At 36.1% G+C, this 25,229-nt stretch overlaps 1 protein-coding gene across 1 annotated transcript in view; it reads right to left on the bottom strand.

Annotated features, from left to right (window-relative positions):
• Positions 1-25,229, bottom strand: part of Bltp1 (bridge-like lipid transfer protein family member 1) — a 199,791-nt gene that overhangs the window by 147,385 nt on the left and 27,177 nt on the right. Inside the window, exons 11-19 of the mRNA XM_050138326.1 lie at positions 19,478-19,650; positions 19,039-19,117; positions 14,511-14,602; positions 12,063-12,180; positions 3,899-4,054; positions 3,121-3,218; positions 1,708-1,886; positions 1,443-1,549; positions 336-544 (exon numbers count right to left, since the gene is read on the bottom strand). Coding sequence (XP_049994283.1) covers positions 336-544; positions 1,443-1,549; positions 1,708-1,886; positions 3,121-3,218; positions 3,899-4,054; positions 12,063-12,180; positions 14,511-14,602; positions 19,039-19,117; positions 19,478-19,650 — 1,211 coding nt within the window. The remainder of the gene's footprint in view (positions 1-335; positions 545-1,442; positions 1,550-1,707; positions 1,887-3,120; positions 3,219-3,898; positions 4,055-12,062; positions 12,181-14,510; positions 14,603-19,038; positions 19,118-19,477; positions 19,651-25,229) is intronic.

Raw genomic sequence — 25,229 nt, 5'->3', positions numbered from 1 at the left:
AAAAAAAAAAAAAGAAAGAAAAAAAAAAAAAAAAACCTTGGTCTTTAGGGAGAAAAAAAATGTCCAGTAACACACATAATACCTCAACAACAATTTAAATCATCCAACTAGTATTTCTTATGACCCTAATTTTTTATTATCACTGTTTATAGCACATGCTTAAACCTTTTTCTTAGCTGGACCATGGTGGTGCTCGCCTTTAATCCCAGCACTTGGAAGGCAGAGGCAGGTGGATGTTAGTGAGTTTGAGGCTACCAAGTGAGTTTCAGGACAGCCAGGGCTGTTACACAGAGAAACCTTATCTCGAAAAACCAAAAGAAAAAAATTCTTAATACCTTTATACACAAAAAGGCATTTAAGAGTGGTCCATAGAGAGTTATCTGAGAATCTGGGGACAGTTCCATTTCCACATGAAGTTTATCAGGTGGAAGTTCTGAGGGATCAACAGGAGGGCGTGGTGAAGTAGATGGAGAAGAAACAACTCTCTCTGATGTTTTCTGGGCTGGCCTTAATACAGATAGCATTGTTTCTTCCATTTCTGACACTAGAATAAATTGATGGAGGTGGAAAGATTAGTATGTCAGAAAAAAAGTAAATGGCTTTTTAGAAGTTCTTCAAGATAATTATAAGAAATTTCACTATACTTACATAAAAGTTAAATATTGTATCTGTAATATTTAACAAAAAACTGAAAGATCAATAATAAAGAAAAAAAATTTCACTAACATAAGGAGAGATATGCATAAATTAGAATTTATGAACAGAATAAATGAAAAGCTTCTATTACATATAATATTACAAGTCCCTAAAATAGAAATTCAGGTCACAATTAGGCATCAATTATATCTATAGGCATTAGAGTTTTCACATATATAGTTATTTAAATGTGTGACATTATTAAATACTATAAGTATGAATAACTATGAAAACTGTTCTTTGATCATAACAAATTGGAAAATACAAAAACAAAATCACTTAACTCTTGAATTCTTTTTCTATACTCAGAAATGTAAAAAGTTAGCTTTGATAATCCAGAAATACATGATAGTTGTAAAACTGCATTAAAAACTAACTTTCTTTTCAATTAGTGTTATAAATATACTATTTAAGACACTGTACTTTGCTATTTTTACTTTGGTAGACCTTGGAGAAAATGTATCTCTTTAACTCTAAAATAAGCATAAGTATATTACCTGTATCACAGAGTGCTCATAAGGATTAAATGGGAAATTAAGTAATGAAAAACTACCTGATTCAGTTTTTGATACAGAGTAAGTACTCAATAAAAATTATTTATAATTATTTCAAAATAGTTAAAAGAATACAAAATCATGTATTTGAGACTACATACCTGTAAATTAATTTTATCTTTTCTATATTTTATTAGGTATCTATTTAAACAGCAGCTGTTTCAAAACACAAATGATATTCAAAACACTTACAGGACTGTTTTAGCTGTTCATCTGCTTTCTGTGGATAAATTGGATGCCAGGTATAATCAATGGTAAGCATGACACTTGGGACAGTCCAGCATTCAACCCAACCAGCCCTTCCAAATATAAACAAAAACAAAAATCTATTCAGACACTTAATCTTTAGTTGTATAAAAGCACCTTTTTTTTTTTACAGATAAAGCTTATGATTTGAAAGAAATTTCTCTACCTATAAGCTTACAAAATTCTCAGACCACTATTTTTATGCTCTTACTTTTCCTGAGTAACGTTGCGCCATTTTGGTTTAACTGTTTTCTGGCCACTCTGACACTCAGCAGGAATACCAGTTTCAGGAACCATTTTATTTGGGTGACAATTCTTTACCAGCATAAATAATGAATATTTACTAGGGTGGCAATCTGGTAGAAATAAATGAAGATCAACATCTTCTCCCTAAAAGATAATTTATAATAAAAAAATCAGTACATGAATATGATAGCACAGTATCTATACTTAATCTATTTCTAAAATCTTGAAAACAAACTGAAAATTAAATGATAAATTTTAAATAGCATATTTAACACTGAAAAGTTAGATAGATATCTGGAATAAGATTATACAATGACTAAAATTAAATCCTTATTGAAAAGTATAAAACAGGTATTACAGAAAGTAGTGCATAGTTTCCAAGTAACAATACAATGACTATCTTCAATAGTTGTTACTGGGTATTACAAGAAACACAATTTAAGAGAATCAAAACTCTAATATGGAATCAGGTAGAATATCTTCTATCATTTCTTAACTTTTAAAATAACTTAGCCACTAGACCTTGGTTGGATTTCATGTTTTTCTTATGGACCCTCTATTCTTCATTTATTTCAATGCCTAGTTTCTCAGCGGGTAACATAGTAGAACAGTAGAATAGGGTGGTTAAAAGCTACATTGCCAGGGTTCAAAATCCAACATGGCAACTCACTAGCTGCATGAAAACTTACATAAGCTGTCTCCCAATTATTATGCATATTCCCTCCTAACTTCCCAAGTAGCTCAGATTCTCCTCAATGTGTGATCATCCTGCCTTTGAGTTCTGAATACTAGAATTACAGGCATCATACCCAAATACATCTCAGTTTTCTAAGATACAAATATAGGCAACTATGCCAAGAAGGTTTTTTGAGAACTAAATGAGAACTATACTACGCATATAGCACTCTGAACAATGGTACATTTAAAAGGGGTTAATAGTTATTAGTTGGTCCTTTTATTATTGCTTATTATTTTATTCTTACTACTTTGATTCAAATAATATTATTGGTAATTATTACCCGTACCTTAACATTAGATACATCATAAAATTTTGAGCTCAGAAGTACATAATTGCTACCTCTTAGATATAGTAGAGAGAAGTACTTAATCTCTGAATTTCTGGTTTATCTAGGAATCAAGAAGAATAAAGAAACAAAATTTGTTTATAGTACAGTATAGGTGGAAGAAGCTGTATTTCTCAGATCAATTTCTAGAGGCTGTCAGGACAGAGGAGTAACACTGACACTAAAGCTATTAGTAACTGAAGGTTGCTACACTCTCATGGTGGCAATGGGATGAACAAGAGCACACAGAAACTCTGGGAAATCAAGTCTACTAACAAACCTCTGGAATAAACAATGCATCCAATTATACATACTCTTAAGGAGAATCTGGTATTACACGTAGCTGGAACGAAGTCCGTAAAAGGCAAAGAAAAATCAATGTTCAATGTTTCCCCACAGGCTGCCAGATATACTATAAAAAAATGTAAAGTAAATCTAGTTTAATGTCAACAAAATTTAAAAGAGCAAAACTACATTAAATTACAATTAAATAAAGTGAACTGTATGAAAGCATAAAAATCTAAAAACAATTATGAAATAGTCTCAGAAGATAATATAGGAAAATCCACTCCAGCTGTTGTAAGTGAAAGAAAAGAGAAGCAGATTCATGGACTAAGGGTTGTCATGAGGTAAGCCTTCAGAAGGACTTTAATAGGAATTGTGGCCCTGAAGAAGGAACTGCCCTAGAGAAAATATTCACCATGTGTAGCACTAGGGTAGGGATGGGTATAACAGGGTGAAGAGAAGAGCTTTTAATACTGAGAACAAAGGGACTGCTGACTTCTAAATTTTACTGGGTAGGAATTCTTTGCAGCATTTATATAATTTGGCCTGACCTACCTGCTGGGAAGAGAGGCACTAACAGGATAAATTTATCTTGTAGGTAGAAGGAGCTTACTTTTTCTGCAAATCCTTGAATGTTCCATCACCATAGGCACCTATCAAATTTTTGTCTTAAAGGACAGACTGCAAAAGCACACTGCCGGATTTTTAGGAGACAGAAAAGAAGGGAGGGAGGAAATCTATGTATTTTAACCTCATTTTTGTTGGCACATCTTAATGAGTAGATTAACAAACTTGTAACACTCTTACCATTTTCCTGTTGTTTAGTGGAACAGTCAATCCAGTTATGTTGATTGGCAGCCCAAATCATTTCAAATTGATGGAACATGATTTTAAAATTCCATGTGTATGGAACAAATGAAAAAATATCTGGAGCATTATCACTAGACCAATCTTGAATCAGATCTTAAAACAAAGAATAAAAAGTAAAACTGATTAAACATGAACACGCATGTATGTTTGTTTACACATTCACACACACATATACACCCTAGTTCCTCAAAAATAAATTCTTTTGTAAATTAAAAACTTTATATACTTGCACACTTACTTCTTTGAATCCTCTTTTTATTGTGCTTATTTCTACCTATCTGTTAATTGGGGGGCATGAGGGGTTTGCTATGAGTGAAAAATATCTTATTTCAACCAACTTTTTAAATAACAAATATAGCTAAGCATGGCAGTGAACCCCTTTAATCCTACCACTAAGGAGGCCAAGGCAGATAATCTGTGAGTTCCAGGCCAGCCGAGGTACATAGTAAGACCTTGTCTTAAATACAGATAAAATTTTCATAACTGTTCATGAAATAAGTATCCACTGAGTACCTATTGTATGGGAACCTCTGTTCTAAACTCTGGGACTGCAATGAAATAAACAGATACAGTCATCTGAAAGTTTAAAACAACCATTAGTGCCTATGTGTTAAGCTTGAATTGCTGCTTTTTAAAAGTGTTTTATAATTTTTATTTATTATTACTATTGAGTGTGATGTAGGTGTCAGGCCATAACCATGCCATAGTGTACATATGAGAATAAGTGTGTGGAGTCAGTTTTCTCCTTTCACCTTTACACAGGCTATAGGGGTCAGATTTAGATTACCAGACTTATGCAGCAGCAAGCATTTTTACATGTGGATTATTGTACCGGTTCCTAGTTAAGTCTTTTAAATTTGTCTTTATATATCTAGTCTGTTTCTCTGTTAAATTAATTTTCTTTTAAATTTAGGAAGTAAAGGCTCTCATTAGGCTGTTGGTGTTACACGCTTTTAATCCCAGCACTGAGGAGACAGGTGGATCTTTGTGAGTTTGAGGCCAGCCTGGTCTACAAAATGAGTTTCAGGACAGCCAGAGCTGTTACCCAGAAGAACCCTGTTTCAAAAAACTAAAAAAAAAAAAAAAAAAAAAAAAAAAAAAAAAAAAAAAAAANAAAAAAAAAAAAAAAAAAAAAAAAAAAAAAAAAAAAAAAGGAAGAAAGAAAGAAGTAAAGGTTCTGTATATGTTCATACTAGCTTTGGAAGTACAGTAGTTTCCACAACTTTTTCTTCTGTTTTCCTGTCATTTGTAAGGATTGTATATAATCATCAAGATCAACATTTCTTGAGAAATAGGTCTATTCTTAGAGATGTCAAATTCAGCTTTGTACACTTATAATACATAAAAGCCTCATGACATGTACATGAAATTAGGTGTGCATTTTTGGTTCTCTTATCAGACCATAATAACTTCAAGTTCTGGCTTTATTAGCAATATAATTTTGAGAATATAACTTAAGTATTACTACTTTCTCCTAAATAAAGACAATAAGAATAAAGACAATTTCCCTAACTTATTGGAAGAATTGAAATGATTTATGTAACATTTTAACAACTAAATGGCATCAAGTAGGCACTCCATAAATTAGACTTATCATTGAGACTACTTGAAGGGAATTTACAAATAAAACCTAAATATTTAATGTCACTTTGTTTTTAAAGAGGATCTTTAAACTGAAAAAATGAGTTAGATGCAACCCCACAACAGACAAAGGTCTGATCTCCAAAATATATAGAGAACTCAAGAAACTAGACTTTAAAATGCTAATTAACCCAATTAAAAAATGGGGCACTGAACTGAACAGAGAATTCTCAAAAGAAGAAGTTCAAATGGCCAAAAGACACCTAAGGTCATGCTCAACCTCATTAGCAATCAGGGAAATGCAAATCAAAACAACTTTGAGATATCATCTCACACCTGTCAGAATGGCTAAAATCAAAAGCACCGATGATAGCCTTTGCTGGAGAGGCTGTGGAGGAAGGGGTACCCTCATCCATTGCTGGTGGGAATGCAATCTTGTGCAACCACTTTGGAAATCAGTGTTTCGGTTTCTCAGGAAATTCGGGATCAACCTACCCCTGGACCCAGCAATACCACTCTTGGGAATATACCCAAGAGATGCCCTATCATATGACAAAAGCATTTGTTCAACTATGTTCATAGCAGCATTATTTGTAATAGCCAGAACCTGGAAACAACCTAGATGCCCTTCAATGGAAGAATGGATGAAGAAAGTGTGGAATATATACACATTAGAGTATTATGCTGCGGTAAAAAACAATGACTTCTCGAATTTTGCATGCAAATGGATGGAAATAGAAAACACTATCCTGAGCGAGGTAACCCAGACCCAAAAAGATGAACATGGGATGTACTCACTCATAATTGGTTTCTAGCCATAAATAAAGGTCACGGAGTGTATACCTGGTGAACCTAAAGAAGCTAAAGAAGAAGGTGAACCCAAGAAAAAACATATAGTTATCCTCTTGGCTAAGGGAAGTAGATAAAATTGCCGGGGAGAAAATTGGGATCTTGGGGGTGGGGTGGGTTGGGGATAAGGGGGGACGGGGAGAGAAAAGTGAGAAGGGGAGGATTGGGGGAACTTGGGGAAACAGGAAGATTGGGATAAAGGAAGGTTGGATAGGGGAGCAGGGAAGCACATATCTTAGTTAAGGGAGCCACCTTAGTGTTGGCAAGAGACTTGAACCTAGAGTGGCTCCCAGGAGCCCAAGGCGATGTCCCCAGTTAGTCCCTTGGGAAGCTGAGGATAGGGAACCTGAAATGACCCTATCCTATAGCAATACTGACGAATATCTTTCATATCACCATAGAACCTTCATCTGGTGATGGATGGAGATAGAGACAGAGACCCACACTGGAGCACTGGACTGAGCTCCCAAGGTCCCAATGAGGAGCAGATGGAGGGAGAACACGAGCAAGGATGTCAGGACCACGAGGGGTGCACCCACCCACTGAGACAGTGGGGCTGATCTATTGGGAGCTCACCAAGGCCAGCTGGACTGTGACTGAAAAAGCATGGGATAAAACCGGACTCTCTGATCATGGCGAACAATGAGGGCTGATGAGAAGCCAAGGACAATGGCATGGGGTTTTGATCCTACTTCATGTTCTGGCTTGGTGGGAGCCTAGCCAGTGTGGATGTTAACCTTTCTAGACATGGATGGAGGGGGAAGGACCGTGGACTTTCCACAGGGCAGGGAACCCTGACTGCTCTTTGGACTGGAGAGGGAGGGGGAGAGGAGTGGGGGGAGGGGGAGAGGAGTGAGGAAGGGGGAGAAGGGTGGGAGGAGGGGGAGGGAAATGGGAGGCTGGGAGGAGGCGGAAACTTTTTTTTTCCTTTTCTCAATAAAAAAAAAGAAAAGAAAAAAAGATTCATGATAGAAAGCAGTCATAGATGTATCATATGATTTCAAGTAAAAATTAGCTGCCTAATCCTGACTTAATAAATAGCAATCTTAACTATAATTAATCTCATTATTAAGAAAAATAAATCAAATAAAAGGTATGTAACTATTAACCTTTACTATTAAAGGAAAAGGGAAATCTTAGTATGTCAAATTTACTTTAAATATACCTTTATTTCATTTAAAAATTACTGAGGGTAGCCACTCCTATTGCACCTATGCTTACCTTGGAAACATATATACACACTCATTGTTTTATTTTCTAACAAAGGAAGTGTTTATACCAAAACTACAGGGGCAAACATCCTGCATACAAGCTTCATTGTGACTGGCATACATGCAATACATCTCCACTTCCATCCACTCCCAAAGTTATCTTCTTCCCTGTTTTACAAAGGTAGACATTTGCCTCAAAAAACAGAAAGAAAAAAAAGGGAAAACATTCGAGGAGACACTTAAACTTCAGTTCTATATCCCAGCCTCTTGAAGAAGTCTGACTCTGTTTCTTTCAAGATTTATTCCTTCAAAATTCATCCCTGGAAATAATCAATTTCATAATAAAATTCAACATTTTCCAGACTGACTTCTTCATTTTTCTCCTTAGTAAACTCTTATAGTTCAGCATATGCACTATATATATATACTATACACACACACATACACACTATTTAACCTGTCTGAAACTAATATAGTCATCTTTCCATAACCATAGATACGATCTACCATGGGTTGAAAATGTTTTTCTTTGTATACGAACTAAACATTTGCCTGTCATTATTCCTTAGATACTACAAGTATTTTTTATGAAATATCAACACTGTGATAAGTATTTTAAATAACTTGCAGATTAATGAAGGTATACAGGAAGATATATAATTTATATTCCAGAACCATACCATTTCATAGAAGTTACTGAGCATCTACAGATTTTGTATATACAAGGAACCAATAATCTATGGATATGAAGTAATGACTACTCTGTCATTCATATCCTTTATGTGGAAGGAAAACAACCATTTCTAATGGCAGATACTATACAAATACCTGCTTCAATAATTCTATTTTCTTCAAGATTTTGGTTTTTTGTTTATCTTGTTTTGTTTTGTTTTGTTTTTTCGAGGCAGGGTTTCTCTGTGGCTTTGGAACCTGTCCTGGAACTAGCTCTTGTAGACCAGGCTGGCCTCAAGCTCACAGAGATCCACCTGCGTCTGCCTCCCGAGTGCTGGGATTAAAAATGTGCACCACCACCACCCAGGTTTTCTTCAAGTTTCTAACTGTTAACTTAGAGACAATAATATTGTTTCTTTTTAGAGTTATATGAAGAAAATATAAATTAATGAGCTTTGTAAATGCCAAAATGTTACATAAATCATTCCTATTATATCAAGGTTGACTTTATAAAGTCCATTTCCATCATTAATGAACCTTCTTTATTTATGCCTTCAGATGGCATTAATTTCTGATGTCCTTCCATCTCAGATGCAGTGGAAGGACCATAGTTTACTCTAGCTCAACATAAACAATGTTTTGCATTGTTTCATTTTATATCTAGTGTGTCTATCGATGTACTTGAGATTACTAATTAAAACAAGAAAAAACCTAAGTGATATGTCCATAAGTTCTCTGTGGGCAGAAATCATATTCAGTAATTGTTTTAAATTACTATGAGATTTGGAATGTCTAGTAAAAGCATCTATCTACCATATACTTACATTGGTTAAAAGCACAACATGAATTTAGTAAAAAACAGAAATTCGAATCATTTAATAGCTCAGGAAATGAATGCAGTTTCTAAATAAATTTATTCGCCACCTTCTATTTTAACAAATCTTAATGTTTTTCTTCAGTAGTAATTGAAATGGTATAAATTGCTAATTTCCACTTTACTAAATCTTAGATTTTAAAACCTTATTTGAAAGTTTATAATATCATCATACAGTATTATCTTCACACAAGCTTCTATATTTTTACTGATAAATATTAAGAATTGGGGTGAAAAATATTTTTCACACACATAACAGAAACTTTATTAAGTTTCTGCTACAAGAGACAATAACTTCAAACTGTTTAACAGAAATCCCTGTTCAACTGAGAGGCCAAATGGGTCCAAGAAAGATGAAAATTAAATACTTAATCAAAGGCCCTATAACATCACCTACCACCTAACACCACAGTGGTAGTAAGCCAAGGAAAACTGCTACAGCAAGTAACCTACTGCGAATGTTAGCAGTCACACAGCAAGAAGTAACTCTGTCTTACAGAAGACTATGGTACAATAACCAGAGTCTAAAAAGTGATTGCCAAAACCATTTTAATTAGTATCTGTAACAAGCACTTGTTGCACTTTAATAGCACTTTTTTTCTTCAGATCAAAAGCTACTCACATTACCAGATGGTCTTATCAAATAATGTGATTAGAAAAATGAAGCACTTTCTTTATGACCTAATTCATTTGTGCAAGAAATTTAAAAATTATAAACACAGTAAGTTAAAAATTAATCTGAAAAACACACTACCAACTTACTTTAGAACTAAATTGTTAACTGGGTAGTGTAGTGCACGCCTATAATCCCAGCACTCAGGAGGCAGAGGCAGGTGGATCTCTGGGAGTTTGAGGCCAGCTTGATCCACAAAAGCTAGGTTCAGGACAGCTAGGGCTGTTACACAGAACCTTGTCTCAAAATATCAGAAAAAAAGAAAAAGGAAAATAAAAAAGAAAAGAGAACTAAATTATTATAAATAATACCCCATAAAATGTCAACCAGTTGGTATCAGAGCTTTGTATCAGTCCATAATTGTCCCCCCATCATAATATTCTTAAATCAATCTATTTCCACAAGAGGCTTCAGTTTCCACCTTTATTTGACAGCTTCAACTCCTGGGGCATTGTATTTATGATAAAGCTCTGCCCCACATCCAAATTTCTAAAGAACTATTTTACCTTATTATAAAAGGCGTAAGAATCACTGCTGGACTCATAGGACCTCAGAGAGTCTGAACTGAACCAGAGAGCCTACATGGAACCAATCTAAGCCCTCTAGATAATATGTGACAGTTATATAGCTTGGTCTACTTGCAGGACTCCCAACAATGGGAGCAGGGCTGTCCCTAACACTGCCTGGCTTTGGGGAATCTATTCCTCATACTGGGTGCCTTGCCCATCCTTAATACAAGAAGTGCTTAGTACTACAGCAACTTGATATGCCATGCTTTTTTTTTATTGATTTTTTTTATTGAGCTATACATTTTTCTCTGTTCCCCTCCCTGCCTCTGCCCTCCCCACTTCAACCCTCCCTCAAGGTCCCCATGCTCCCAATTTACTCAGGAAATCTTGTCTTGCCATGCTTTGTTGATAGCCATAGGAGGCCTGCCCTTTTCTAAACAGAAATGGAGTAATGGATTTTGGAGAAGGGCCGAGGGGAAATGGGAGGAGAGGAGGGAGGATAAACTGTGATCAGGATGTGAAATACATAGAAAATTTTAATTAATAAAAGGAATTAATTAATAGAAACACCAAAAGAAAAAGAGAATTGCTGTTGAACAAAGGGCATTCCCTCACACCAGCTAGAGAACTTATTTCTTGTAGATTCTGTCAACAGAGAAAACAATTCAAGCAGTGACCAAGGATATTCACTCAGGGATGAACCACTATTAATATCTAAGAGGTAGCCTTTCAGTAAAATTAGTAAATTTAAAAGGTACTCCTGAAGTTACTATGCTATCATGTCTTCCAGAATCAATATAAAGCGGTCAAATGTGACAGTTATCTAAGAAATGAGAACTCAAATGGTACAAACACACTATAAAAAAGAATGAATTAAACAGGAAAAGCATAAGAATTAGAGTGACAAAAAAGTACAGAAAATCTGTTCTAATTAAAGAAATGTGTAATCGAGTATTTAAAAGTAACAAAACATCTAGTTTAAAGAGCAACTTTAAAGTACATTTTTTTAAATCATTAAGATTTTTAACTCAACTCTATTTCTAATACTGCTGATGCAAAAATGAAATGCCTGAAAGAAAGTATCTGAAACTAGGAAAAGTCTTTGAAAGATTTAAATAGTAAGAAGCAGTGAAGCAAATATTGTATCTCCATAAAGCAGCTGTTGATCCTAATAAATCAGATCAACTCTGTAGGATGAACTTCTAGAGCCATAATCATAAAAGCTACTAGATTTGATGTAGTAATATTTATAACATTCATAGACCCAGACTACCTGTTTTTTATGAAATATGAATGCACCAAGAAGTTGGTTTTTTTTTATTTCCAACTATGATGGCATTGACATACTCCATACTAACAGAAAAGTTTGAGCTAAAATAATATATTTTACTATTTGAGTATACGGTCATAGATGATGATATAAAGCTGGAAAAGGCGGCAACTGGCTCATCAGTGCTTTATGTTTTACTAGCCTGATCCAAAGCCATAGTCTAAACTAAGCTCTTCCATTTGTTTCTAAGCTCAAAATTGGTTTAATATTTTCACTGCCATTGTTTGGAATTGACGAAAACAAAAAATTTATATTAAAATAGTTCCTTTGGTATTCTCAGCCTAAAACAAATTAAGATAGCATAAACAATATCACCAAATCCCTATATTGAATATAAAAGTAAACCTACAGAATAGAAATAAGCTCATCACAATAAATCACTCTATGTTTACCAAAAAATACCTGTAAAGAAGTTCTTCTGTGCAAAGATGAAGTGGTAGGTGGCTTTATAAACCTCTAATTCACACTGCCAGGTTTGTGGCATGTTCCAAATTCTGGGATAGCTGGCATTGATGTGAAACTGCAAAACAAATGTTAGAGCTTAAAATGTGACAATGCTAACAGCATTGGAAATGAAGTCACACACACTAGTGAGTAATTAAAATTTATTTTCCCGCTGAGCAGAACAGAAGGTGTCTGAGACTTTTAAAACTGTTGTAACACAACCAGTAAAATAAAAACAAGAAAAAAAGTCAATGAAATGATTCTAATGATACTCTGCTATACTTCTATACTAGAGCCTAGCAAAATTGTCATCAGAGAGGCTTCATCCAGCAGCTGATGGGAACAGATGCAGAGACCCACATCCAAACATTAGGCGAATTCTGATGAAGGCTGCAAAGAAGGACTGTGGGAGCCGAAGGATTCAATACACACACACACACACACACACACACACACACACACACCAAAAAAAAAAAAAAAAAAAAAAAACAGCCCACAGAATCAACTAAACAGGGCTTATAGGGGCTCACAGAGACTGAAGTGACAGTCAGAGAGCCTCTATGGGACTGTCCTCTGTATACATTATGATTGTATAGCCAGGTGTTCTTGTGAGACTCCTAAAAGTGAGAATGGGGACTGTCTCTGATTTTTTTTTTTTTTTTTTTTTTGCCTGCTTTAGGGACTTTTCCTCCTGTTGGATTGCCTTAATATGAGGGGAGGCACCTACTCTTGTTGTGACTTGTTATGCCATGTTTGGCTTATATCCCTGGGAGGCCTGCCCTTTTCTGAAGGGAAATGAAGAAAAGTAGATTGGGGGAAGGGACTGGAAAAAGAGGAGGGAGTGAAAACATCGATTTGAATGTAATATATGAGAGAAAAATAAATTAAAAGTAAATTTAAAAAAACAACTTGCTGTAGCAAAAGGTCAGTATTTCTGGTCAATACTCACATCTTTGAAATATTAAGCTTTGGTATAGTCAAAATTTTCTGAGAACAAGGATTTCTGCTCTAGTTTAAACCAGCTAACTAATGTAGCAGGTAATAAACCATGCCCCTAATTCCTCCTCTGTTAATAGAAGGAGGGTGGAATACCATGCACACCATCCTACAACCTGATCCTGGCATTTCTGCAAAGGAAAAAGCTGCCTGCTTAAGAGTAGCAGCAATATTTTACATAGCCCTATTTATCAGCAATAGCTTGAGAATTCTAACAAGTGCTGAACTGTAAGGAATACTGATTTTGATAGATTTTAATGCTAGATTTTACGTAATAATAGATTTCTGTAGTAATTTTATATTATTCATATACTAAGGCACATTTTTATACCTATGAAATATGAATGCTCCAAAAAAATAAGGTTTTTTTCAACAATGTTGGCATCAACTTAATTCATGTCAACAGAAAAGACTACACACTGACTCTCAGGCTAAGCCAACAAACCTGACTATTTGTGAATGCTGCTGTAGATAATTATATAAATATATATGGGTTTTTCTTAGTAATTGTGAAATTTTCTTCTATTTACTTGTAGGTTATGTGTAAAATGTTAGCTTAAGGCAAGTAATTAAGAACCTTATGACATCATCTTATATAAATGAATCTTCAATGAATACCAACTATTCTAAACACTGGGCTGTTGTTGTTGTTACTGACTTTTCTTTTTAAGTCCCAGATTAATGAGTATCTTAATCTGAAATTTAAACTACATGTACTGTCAGACAACCCAAAGTACCATCAAAATTTTCTTCCTTTAAACTTAGTCACTGACTTGAAAGAATAAAATGTTAAGCTCTGAGAGAAAATCCAACAAGGTCAATACATGCTCAAAAATTATTTTACTTATAATTTAGGAAAAACACATGAAGTTGAAAATTAGCATTCAAACAACTTTTGGAGCCTTCTACTCACTTCCTATATATTAGAAGCAGAGCAATAAGCCTGGTGGAGGTAGCATATGCCTTTAATCCCAGCACTTAGGAGGCAGGGGCAGGTAGATTTGTGAGTTTGAGACTAGCCTGGTCTACAAAGCAAGTTCCAGGACATCCTGGATAATACAGAAGAACCCTGTCTCCAAAAATTTGAAGAAAAAAAATGAAAAGAAAAAAGGAAGGAAGAGAAGAGGGAGCAAGGGAAGGAAAGAGAGAGACAAAGAGAGAGGGAGAGAGGGAAGGAAGGACGGAAGGAGCAAGTGAGGGAGGGAAGGAAGGAAGGAAAGAAGCAGGGCAATAAAGGAATGCAAAGGCAGTACACAGTATCTGGAATCAACTTCTCTTCCCTAGTATGGTATAACTAAAGTACCTACTTGGCAGTTCTTAAATAAGAAAACAGATAATTTTTAATTTTACACTGAAAATTGAAACCAAATTATGACTACTAAAAGAATACATTCATATATTTAGACTTACTGCTAACATTTCTGCTTCTAACAGGGTTCGATACTGCATGCTGGTAGTAGCATCAACATGCAATAGTTGTCCTTTAATTGCAGGGGTGTAACCTAGTAAATAGAAATATAAAACGTAAGGACTAGAATAAAAACTATACAATTATAATTTTTGTAGTAAAACCAACTCAAAAAAAAATAATCCCTGAGAAACAGCTTAAGTATTCTTTAGTAAAAGAGCTTGCTAATATAATAAGGAATCATCATCATCATTGATATCTACTCTAGTTTGCTTTGAAGTATGAACCTACAATGCTCTCTCCGTATCCATTCAGGATGGTTCCAAGATCCCATAATTAAACCAAAATCTATGATGTTCAAGACCTTTATGTGAATTGTCAAAGTATTTCACATTATTTCATACTTCTTCCACATATGCCAAATTATCCCATATTACTTACACTTAATCTTTAATGCAATGTAAACACTACATAATAACCACTAAACAGTGCTGTTTAGGGAATGACAAGGAAAAAGTATACAGTACAAACTCAACTTTACTTAAATATTTTCATATTGAAGCCTATAGATATGAAGACTTACTGCATGTTTACTCTCTAAGGAATACTTTTCTTTAAAAAAAAAGTTACTTATTATATATACAGTGCTCTACCTGCATGTATCCCTGCAGGCCAGAAGAGGGCACCAAATCTCATTACAGATGATTGTGAGCTACCATGTGGTTGCTGGAAATTGAACTCAGGACCTTTGGAAGAGCACTGAGCCATCTCTCCGGCCCAAGGAATACTTTTCAAATATTAACACAAGCTCCATACTTTTATTCACTGACTCACGTATATTATTTTTCATCTACTATTCCCTGTATAACTACGGTTGCCAAATATCATCTATTTCTCTTATAATGACACTTTCACATCAATAAATGCCATTCTCGGCAGAAGCAGGAAAGTTTAAAATGCCATTTCCTTCCCTAATGAGCCTCCTTTTCTAACTAGCTGTATGTTATTATACTAAGAGTTTTATAGCATATCTACAACACACTCCGCTATAGGCTTTCTTTTCCATCCTAAATATTTGAATTTGAAAAATACTTTAGGTTTCTGTGTGTTTGGAGCCATGTGTTGTCCTTTTCATGATTCCTAAGTCCATTTGTCATTCCTAAGCTCCACAAAGTCATCTTAAAAATCCGCCAAATCCTTTTGACAACTTTTGTTACATTTTATGCATTTGGGTATATGTCTGTGTGGAGGTCAGAGGGTACCCTGTGAAAACTGGTCCTTTTTTTCTAGCATATGGGTGTTTGGAATACTGATTCCTCAATCCTCAGCTGGGCCCACATTTATCTCAGTGTGCCAACATTTGTACAATAGCTATGCACTGTGAAATTACACAAGGATATTTACTATGTGCATTATTGTGCAGGCTAGTCTTAAGTCAACTTGACACAAGCTAGAGTTATCTGGAAGAGGAGAACTACAAGTGAGAGAAATAAGATCCAACTGTAAGGTGTTCTCTTAATTAGTGATTGATGTGGGAGGGCTCAGCCTATGGTGGCGCCATCCCTGGGCTGGTTGTCCTGGGTTCTTTATAGAAAGCAAACTGAGCAAGATACAGGAAGCAAGCCAGTAAGCAGCACCCCTCCATGGTCTCTGCATCAGCTCCTGCCTCCAAGTTCCTGCTCTGTTTGAGTTCCTATCCTGACTTCCTTAACAATATGAAAGGTGGGGGCTGGAGAGATGGCTCAGTGGTTAAGAGCACTGACTGCTCTTCCAGAGGTCCTGAGTTCAATTACCAGCAACCACATGGTGGCTCACAGCCATCTATAATGAGACCCGGCGCCCTCTTCTGGCCTGCGGGCACACATGGAAGGAATGCTGTACACATAATAAATAAATAAATAAATAAATCTTTAAAAAAAAGTTAAAAAAAAAAAACAATATGAAAGGTAAGACAAAAAACCCTTTCCTCCCCAACTTGCTTTCAGGTCATGGTGTTTCATTGCAGCAATAGAAATCGTAACTAGTAGGGCACTGGGGGGGGGGGGGGGGGGGGGGGAGGAAGCAGAGGCAGGAGGATCTCTAAGAGTTCAAGGCCAGCCTGGTCTACAAGAGCTAGTTCGGACAGGCTCCAAAGCCACAGAAACCCTGTCTCGAAAAACCAAATAAATAAATAAATAAATAAAATAAAAACACGTAACTAAGAAAATGATTGATTGATCAACTTAAAAATTTTATTTTGTAAGTATTTTGCCTGCCTTTATGGATGTGCACCATGTGTGTTCATGCCAGAGAGAATGTTATAGTGGGTTGTAAACCACCATGTGGTTGGTGCTAGGAACTAAAAGGTCAGAACACTCCCATATTTGAACCATTATTAATTTTATACAACTTCCAACTTTCTTTCTCCCCTGTGATACACTGTAACTAAAGTATATCTAACAGACTTTTCTTACCAAATAACTCCTATGAATCAGGCAGCGCTAGAGGATCTCAGATCTCTCCTTCAAGAGCTCACATGAGCTCTAGTTCTTTACAAGAAAAGGAACCTGGAGTTGGGTGGGAGTATATATTATGCCATCCTCAGTCACTGTTTCAATGGATTATTTAAACAGAAAAGCCCAAATGCTGTAAATTTTATGTAAATATAAGAAATGAATCAACCTCTCTTTCTCGCTTTATATAGGAGCATAGATATAGATGACAGAAACAAGATAGGAGAGCTAAATACAATATGAATAAAAAATTAATGATAGATATCCATACTATCATTGCCATTTAATTACCTTAAAATAAAGTCTATCTCTATTCTCTTTACACCAAGAAAGTGACTATGTACACAATTTCATCTTGACTCTCCTCAGTAACAAACATACTAAAGTGGGAGTTAAAGAAAGCAAACTTAACCTAAAGCACTATTTATTCATGTTACTGATTAAGTGCCCAAATTTCAAATATGCAATGAATTATAGTAGCTCAGATGAAATTGTAGCTGTAAGAGAATTATTTAGTATTTTAATATGCACTTTTTTTCTTTCTCACAGTTACACTGTTCTAAGTACCCAGCTTAGTCTATGAAAAAAATATCTATTAATGTCACACCCTAAAAAAATTTGTGCCAGGCAGGGGTGGTGCACACCTATAACCCCAGCACCTGAGAGGCAGAGGTAGTTTGATCACTGTGAGTTCGAGGCCAGTGTGGTCTACAGAATGAGTTCCAGGACAGTCAGAGCTGTTACACAGAGAAACTCTATCTCAAAAAACAAAAACAAAGCAAAAATTTAAGCCTATTTATCAAACAATTACTGTTCAAATTCCAGAATCTGAAGTAAGTACGAGACCTGTGAATGATACAGTATCCACTCTCACAGTACCGAAGCTTAACTAGAAAAATTATCAGACCTACAAGAGATGTGTACAATATAAGAAAAATATAGAATTACTATCTCTAACAAGTCAAAAATTGTTCTTGCTAGATACTCAAATATTATGTAATCACTTAAAGTACAGGTACATTGAAATGTAAAACTATGCCCTCATCTGCTCAAGGATAGTTCAAAAACTTACAAATAGGACTATCACATGATTCAGCAACCCCATTATTGAGTCTATCTCCAAAGGCAATGAATAAGTGGGCTGAAGAACCATCTGCATGCCCATGTTCATGGTAGCACCATGCACAAAAGTCATGACATGAAAACAAATTAAGTACGGTATCCATCAACTGATGAATGAACAAAATAAAATATGGTACATATGTGAAATGGGAATCTAGCCACAAAAAAAAGGTTGAATTCTTATCAAATGATAAGACAAAATGGCTCCAAATGAAAGTCATTGTCAAGTGAAATAAGACACACAAAAAAGGATGTGATCTTATTAATGATCTCATTAGTGCATGCAACCTAAAACAAGAAAAAAAAATAAACACTGAGCTTATAGAAGTTGAGAGCAGAATGGTAGTTACTCAAGGCTGGGGGGAATACTGAGAAAGGAAGGGTTAGGAGTGACTACTAAGTTATAGATACAAATTGTAGGCTGATCCACAGATAATGAGAATGTTATACACTTCAAAAAGCTCAAGGAAAGCTGGTCAGCATGGTAGTTCCAATCTGCAATCACAGCACTTGAGAGTCTGAGGAAGGGAGCATCTCAAGTTGGGGACAAGCCTAAGCTACATAGCAAGTCCTTGCTCAGCATGGTCTACATAATGAGATGCTGTTTCAAAAAAATAAGTAAGTGCGAAACTAAACAAAAGGATTTTAAATTCTTTTACCACACAGAAGTTATAAATGTAGAAACACATTTACTTTGACTTGAACATTGTAAGTCTATATACATGGGTTCAAACATCACATGGCACCTCATAAATAGATACACTTTTATGTATCAGTAAAAACCTAAACTATACTTAAATTAATAGACAAAAAATTAAAGTAAAACATTACTATTATTAATCTGGAAGGACTAACAAACTACATTACCACATTAATCATGTCACTAATCATTTCAGGCAAAATAATGATAACTTACCATTTTCTTCAACTGTCATTGGAATATTAATTTCTAAATATGAGCCAGCCCCTACATTTACATGTACAGCATTTGTTTCCTACCAAAAGAACAAGATTAATTACATGAGATTTATTGTATTTATATTCCTATCATTTTACTTTTAAATTATCAAAGAAATATAATTAATAATATGAAGTATTAAAAATTTGGAAAAACAAAGGTTCAGATTTACACCAAAATTATACTAAAGCAATTTAACAAAATACAAAGGAAAAATTAGAAGATAACTTAAAAGTTCACTGTTATTACTATTAATCATTATTAATTTCTTTTCATTATTTGGCATTTAACAAAGTATTGTAAACATAAAATAGAAATGAAGCTAAGCATAGAATTATGACCCAAAAAATAATTTTCAAATTTTAAACACTATTTTCTATTATCTTATAATAAATACCCTGTTTTTAGTAAATAGCAAGTCAATGGTCGCATCTGCAATAATATTCATTCGTAGTTCAAACGCAAGGATCTGTCTTGGTCTCCCAGGCTGTGCGATCTCAGAAACTTTCAGAACTTGATAGTCAGGTGGAAAGAAAAACTTCCATAAACAATCTCTACATATCAAGGAAAAGGAATAATGGCATGTTAGTCAAACACAATCATCTTTGATAAGTAACTAAAATCTTATTTTAACCTATCATTGCTATCTCATTTGACAAACTATTTTTCCATATCATATAGATAACAATAAACTTTGAACACCTAATACACTAGTACTGAGTGAAACATGGGCAGGCCCCAATCTAAATGTATATGAGTTGTAAAAACAGACTATAAGCATATCAGTTGTGTAAATGATCAAGAACTGAAGAAAGATAGCTTAATTCATCATTTCTCCCTAAGCAAGTGAATCAATCTTTCTGAGAAAACCTGATCAGTTTCCTTGTGTATAAAAATAACTTATCTCAGAGAGTGGCACTGAGGATTAAAAAATACTTAACAGTGTGTGACACACGGAAGAATTTTGTATTACTGTCACAATCATTTAAAAAATTAACTTTATTTTTATTTTATGTATATGGGTATTTTGCTTGCACATATATTGTGCATTTCATGGATGCAGTGTGTGAAGGATAAAAGAAAAAACATAAGATCCCCTGAGACAACAATTATAAACAGTTGTAAGCCACTATGTGGGTACTGGTAACCCCAAGTCCTCTGCAAGACTAACCAGTGCTCTGAACCACCAGACCATGTCTTTTTTTTTTTTTTTTTTTTGGACTTTCGAGACAGGGTTTCTCCATAGCTTTTTTGGTTCCTGTCCTGGAACTAGCTCTTCTAGACCAGGCTGGCCTCGAACTCACAGAGATCCGCCTGCCTCTGCCTCCCGAGTGCTGGGATTAAAGGCGTGCGCCACCACCGCCCAGCTGAGACCATGTCTTTTAATCAACATAATATCACTGAAAGGACAAAGAGCAATATATTCTAAAAAGTAAACAAGTATTTAGTTGCTGAGCCTAATATATGTCTCCCTATATCATTTGACAAGGATGAAAGAACTCAACAAATGTTCAACTCAGAGTCTTCTATGTGGGCCAACATCAGTTTAGCATATGTTCACAGAAGGGAGCAGTGCATGTCTTTTAAATAATAGGGTTGAAGGAGTCAGTAGTGACAGTAAAGACTACTTAAGAGACTTGGAAAAAATAGATGAACACAACAAAATCTGAAAACTGAAATTCACAGAGTTAAACTTGTCATAATTACGTAAAAATGCACAAAAATTCTGCAAATGTTCTGAGACTCACAACACACTAATCCAAAAAATACAGCACACCCAGAGCTACAGGCATTAGGCTGTAATGGAAAGAACAGAGTAGAAGAGCTGATCTGAACCATGGCCCTTACTACTGCTTTAATACCTTCCCCACATCACACAGCCATCTTTCCATGAGTAAGGTACCATATGAACAAAGCACACTGAAAAACAAACCTTTTGATTTAAAGAGCATGAGTAAAACCTTGAGATTTAATGTGCTCTGAGTCTAATTTTTAAAAACACTGGTGTTCTCTCTCAGCAGGGGAAAACATGCTAGAGAGGGTTGTGAAAGTGCATATAAATGCAGTACCATTTCTCTAAATAATACTAAGATTGGTTAGTCTCTAACGTGAGTATTTGTGTCTGGCATGGAGGCACATGCCTTTAATTCCAGCACTTAGGAAGAGGCTGATGAATCTTTTTGTATTTAAGGCAAGCCTGGTCTACACAGGTCCAGGAGGACAGCTATGTAGAGACCCTGTCTCAAAACAAAATTAAAAAAAAAACTTATTATGAAAATTTAACTCGGGCTTTTGAGTAAATATGTGCTGAAATTTTTTAAGTATAGCAAGATTAAATATAATTTAAGAAGAATCATGGTTTATTCAAGTTAAAAAATACAAAAACATTTCATAGTTATTTTCCTAATATAACTAACTGTTCACCAGGACACCCCCCAAAAAAAGACTAATTTCTCCTAAGATTTCTGAATACAGTTCAAATAGTGTCAGTTATTACTTCATAGAAACCTCTCATTATCAACTGATGCCACAGTGACTACAGCATCATTAAACTAAAAAAATACTACAAGAGGAAGATTAAAATCTAGTAACATAAAGTCGTTTTCAAACCTGAAATTTTAGGCTCCATTGATGCTCAAATTTAATAATCTAGCATAGTAAATATATTAACATATTTCCAAGGTTTTCAAAAAATTTATTCCAGATTTTGAACAACTGTTCAAACATCTGAGGCATGTTATTTCAATATACCTGAAATATTAACATGAAAAGTATATAATGAACAATCAAGCAGAAGTGTTAGGCCCATTCCAGGCCTGAGCTAGTGGCTCCTCCCAGATTTCTTGGTCAGGCACCATCACACCAAACACTACCTGAGGGTTCCTAGGCCCAGCCATGTGAGAAAAGAAAAACAACAGCTCTGTGCCAAGCCTTGTGGCTAGGGCAGGCAAGACTCAACCAAGTGCCACCTGTAACCCAATCAAGAGCCTGGCACAGAGTGAATGGGCACTATTATGATGAGTAGATGGTGGGAAAATGGAAAAGGCAGAATGGTTCAAGGGGCCATGTTTAGAGGTGAGCATGGTAAGGAACAGGCTGACGTGAATAGCCTGTTAGTCACCCAAGTCTAAGGTGATGATTGAGCCTGGGCTATTGCCAAAGACCAGTTCTGGGTCTGAGGCCCTGAAGTAGCCATGAAGGGGGCCTGTGTTGATGTCTGTGACTCCTGTGGCCACTAAGAACCATGAAGAGGTCTGTAGATGAGAGTTGGTCCCACGGTACATGAGTGAGAGAACTAGCCCTGCCCCTCACCAGCTGTAGCACACAGGAGAACTGACCCTGAACCCTGCCAGGGCAGCACACTAAAGCTAACCCTGTTGTTGGGGGGAGGAGGGGAGCAGGTGAGTCAGCTCTAAGGGTGTCAGAGTAGGAGAACTGACCCCGCCCCTTGTGCGACCCCTGCAGCAATTGAGAGAAAGCCTAGCCTGCACCTAGCCTGGCTAAAACAATAGAGCTGGCCCTGGTGGTGTGAGTGTAGGTGAGCCAAATATGAGGAGCCTGAGAGCAGAACTAGTCCTGCTTCTTGCTGTAGGCTGTACTGTGTGAGTTAGCTGAGGCAGTGCTGGAGCGCTCACCTAGGTAGTGATGATGAGGGAAAGCTAGGGAGCTGACCAATCCAGCTACCACCCAGGCCCAGAACCAGGGTTATGGAGTGGCCCACCCCAACATTCACCTTGTCTGTGAACTGTGTGAGCATGTGAAGGGGACAAATCTACTGATCAAAAAATGCAGGATCTCCACAACATAGGATAAAAACAGGACATCCAAGAGGAGCTCCAGTGAGAGCCCACTATCTGTGGCACAGCAGAAGCCAGAGGCCTCAAGCCAGATCGATAACGCTTGGCAAGAACACTTGTAAGTAAAGTTGAATGGACTAAAGCGTAAACTATGTGACTCAACAGGTCACACTACGGCTTCCACAACAAGATTCTTCTACTGTTTTGTTATTGTTGTTTTTATTTTGTTTTGCTTTTTTGTTTTATCTGGTTTGGGTTTTCTTTTAAATTTGGCTTTCTTTTGAGGGGAGGCTGCAAGAGCAGAGAAAGGATGTGAGCAGATGGGAAGATGATAAAAGTAAAAAAATAACAAAAAAAAATATGCTGAGAATACTTGCCTAGAATATGTTGGATCCTGGTTTTATCTCTAATACCATTTTTTAAAAAGAAGAAAGACCATATTATTTGACAGTGTGTAATTTTTCCAACAGTACTTAGTAGGGAACTCATTTAAAAGTAAAAAGCTAAAAAAGCCAATGTATCAAGAATTAATTTCAGCATTCCATCAACAGTAAAAATACCTGATTCACTGAGGGACTGGCTTATCTCTCTTATTTATTTATTTATTTATTTATTTATTTATTTATTTATTATACAATATTCTGCCTCCATGTGTGCCTGCAGGCCAGAAGAGGGCGCCAGATCGCATTACAGATGGTTGTGAGCCACCATGTGGTTGCTGGGAATTGAACTCAGGACCTTCGGAAGAGCAGGCAATGCTCTTAACCACTAAGCCATCTCTCTAGCCCTGGCTTATCTCTCTTTTTTCAAGAAAACTAGATCATAAGTACAAAACTAGCCTAATACTAAGTAATGTCTACTCCAATTTCTCTCTCTCTCACTCACCCCCGCCCCCCACAGAAATAAGGTTTCTCTACCTAACAGTCCTGGAATTTGCTCTGTAGACCAGGCTGGCCTCAAACTCACTAAGATCCACCTGCCTCTGTCTCCCAAGTGCTGAGATTAAAGGTGTGAGCCACTACCACCCAGTGTCTAATTTCTCAATGTCCCCTAATAATCAGTGCTAAATGTCTCCTAAATTCTTCAGCAGTAGGAAATTGGTCATAATATATTATAAATAAGTTATTTTAAAATGGAAGACTAGTTTAGTTTAAAAAATCTTCCAGGTAAGCAAGTATGATACTGAAGAGTATATATAGTTCCAGATACTCAGGACACTAAAGCAAAAGGATCAGTTGAACCCAGAGTTTAAGACCAGATTGAACAACAGCCCCACCTCAAAACGAACACATAGGCAAACAAAGCCCTTCTGGTACTCCTCATTACTATAAAACCCATACCTGCATTTATCTATTAATTTATTCTTTCCTTAAGGCCTTGCATATTAGGTAGGCAAGCATTCTAACATTTATTTAAAGCCTCAGCCCCTGGCTTTCTAGGTTGGGGGAGGAGTCTCACTTCATAACTCAGGTTGGCCTCTACCTCACAATTCTCCTACACAGACCCCTCTGGCATGCTGAAATGACAGGCATGAATCACTGTACCTGCCATGTCTCTTTAGTACAGAACTCTGAACTACCTACAAGACCTTCAGGGCAATTTTTTACTGTCCTTATTCATCTTTCCTTGATTAGTCATACCCCTGTCTTTCGCCTCACAAACTTCTGCTTATCTTAACCATACTCACATTCCCTCTAATAAGGCCTTCTTTATTCACTGTGCTAATCTTTAATGAGAACAACTTGTTACAAGCCAAACTGTACCCTAAAAATTCATGTTTAAATCCTAAGTTTAAATCCTTTAATACATGGCTGTATTTGGTGACAGGGACTTTAAAGATGAGTTTGTGAAGGGTCATCAGAAAATACCCTACCCCTACATGGCTGGTGTGCTCCTCAAAAAAAGAGATCAACAGACTCTGGGACAGGGCATGTCAAAAGAGGAGCCAACACACGTTGCCTTAGCTCCAAAAAGGGGCTGGGACACATCCACCTCTCATGATGCTCAAAAGGACCAATATTGCTAATACCTCCAAGTGTGACTCTTGAACTCCAGAACTTGATTAGACAAGTTTCTGCTGCTGAGGCAATATCCCAGCAATGCTTTGCTATTTAATACTCAGAAACCGCTACTGTCTTTGAGCCTGTCACCAAGACCCTTCCTCACTTATCACGGCTTCATTAAAGCTATTGCAGTCTTTCATTTCTTTTTTTTTTAATATTTATTTATTTATTTATTATGTATACAATATTCTGTCAGTGTGTACGCCTGCAGGCCAGAAGAGGGCACCAGACCCCATTACAGATGGTTGTGAGCCACCATGTGGTTGCTGGGAATTGAACTCAGGACCTT

This window comes from Alexandromys fortis, unplaced genomic scaffold (assembly GCF_014885135.2).
Source record: "Alexandromys fortis isolate MF-2015 unplaced genomic scaffold, M_Fortis_MF-2015_v1.1 scaffold_15, whole genome shotgun sequence".
NCBI classification, from domain to species: domain Eukaryota; kingdom Metazoa; phylum Chordata; class Mammalia; order Rodentia; family Cricetidae; genus Alexandromys; species Alexandromys fortis.
This window is presented reverse-complemented; position numbering and strand designations above follow the sequence as displayed.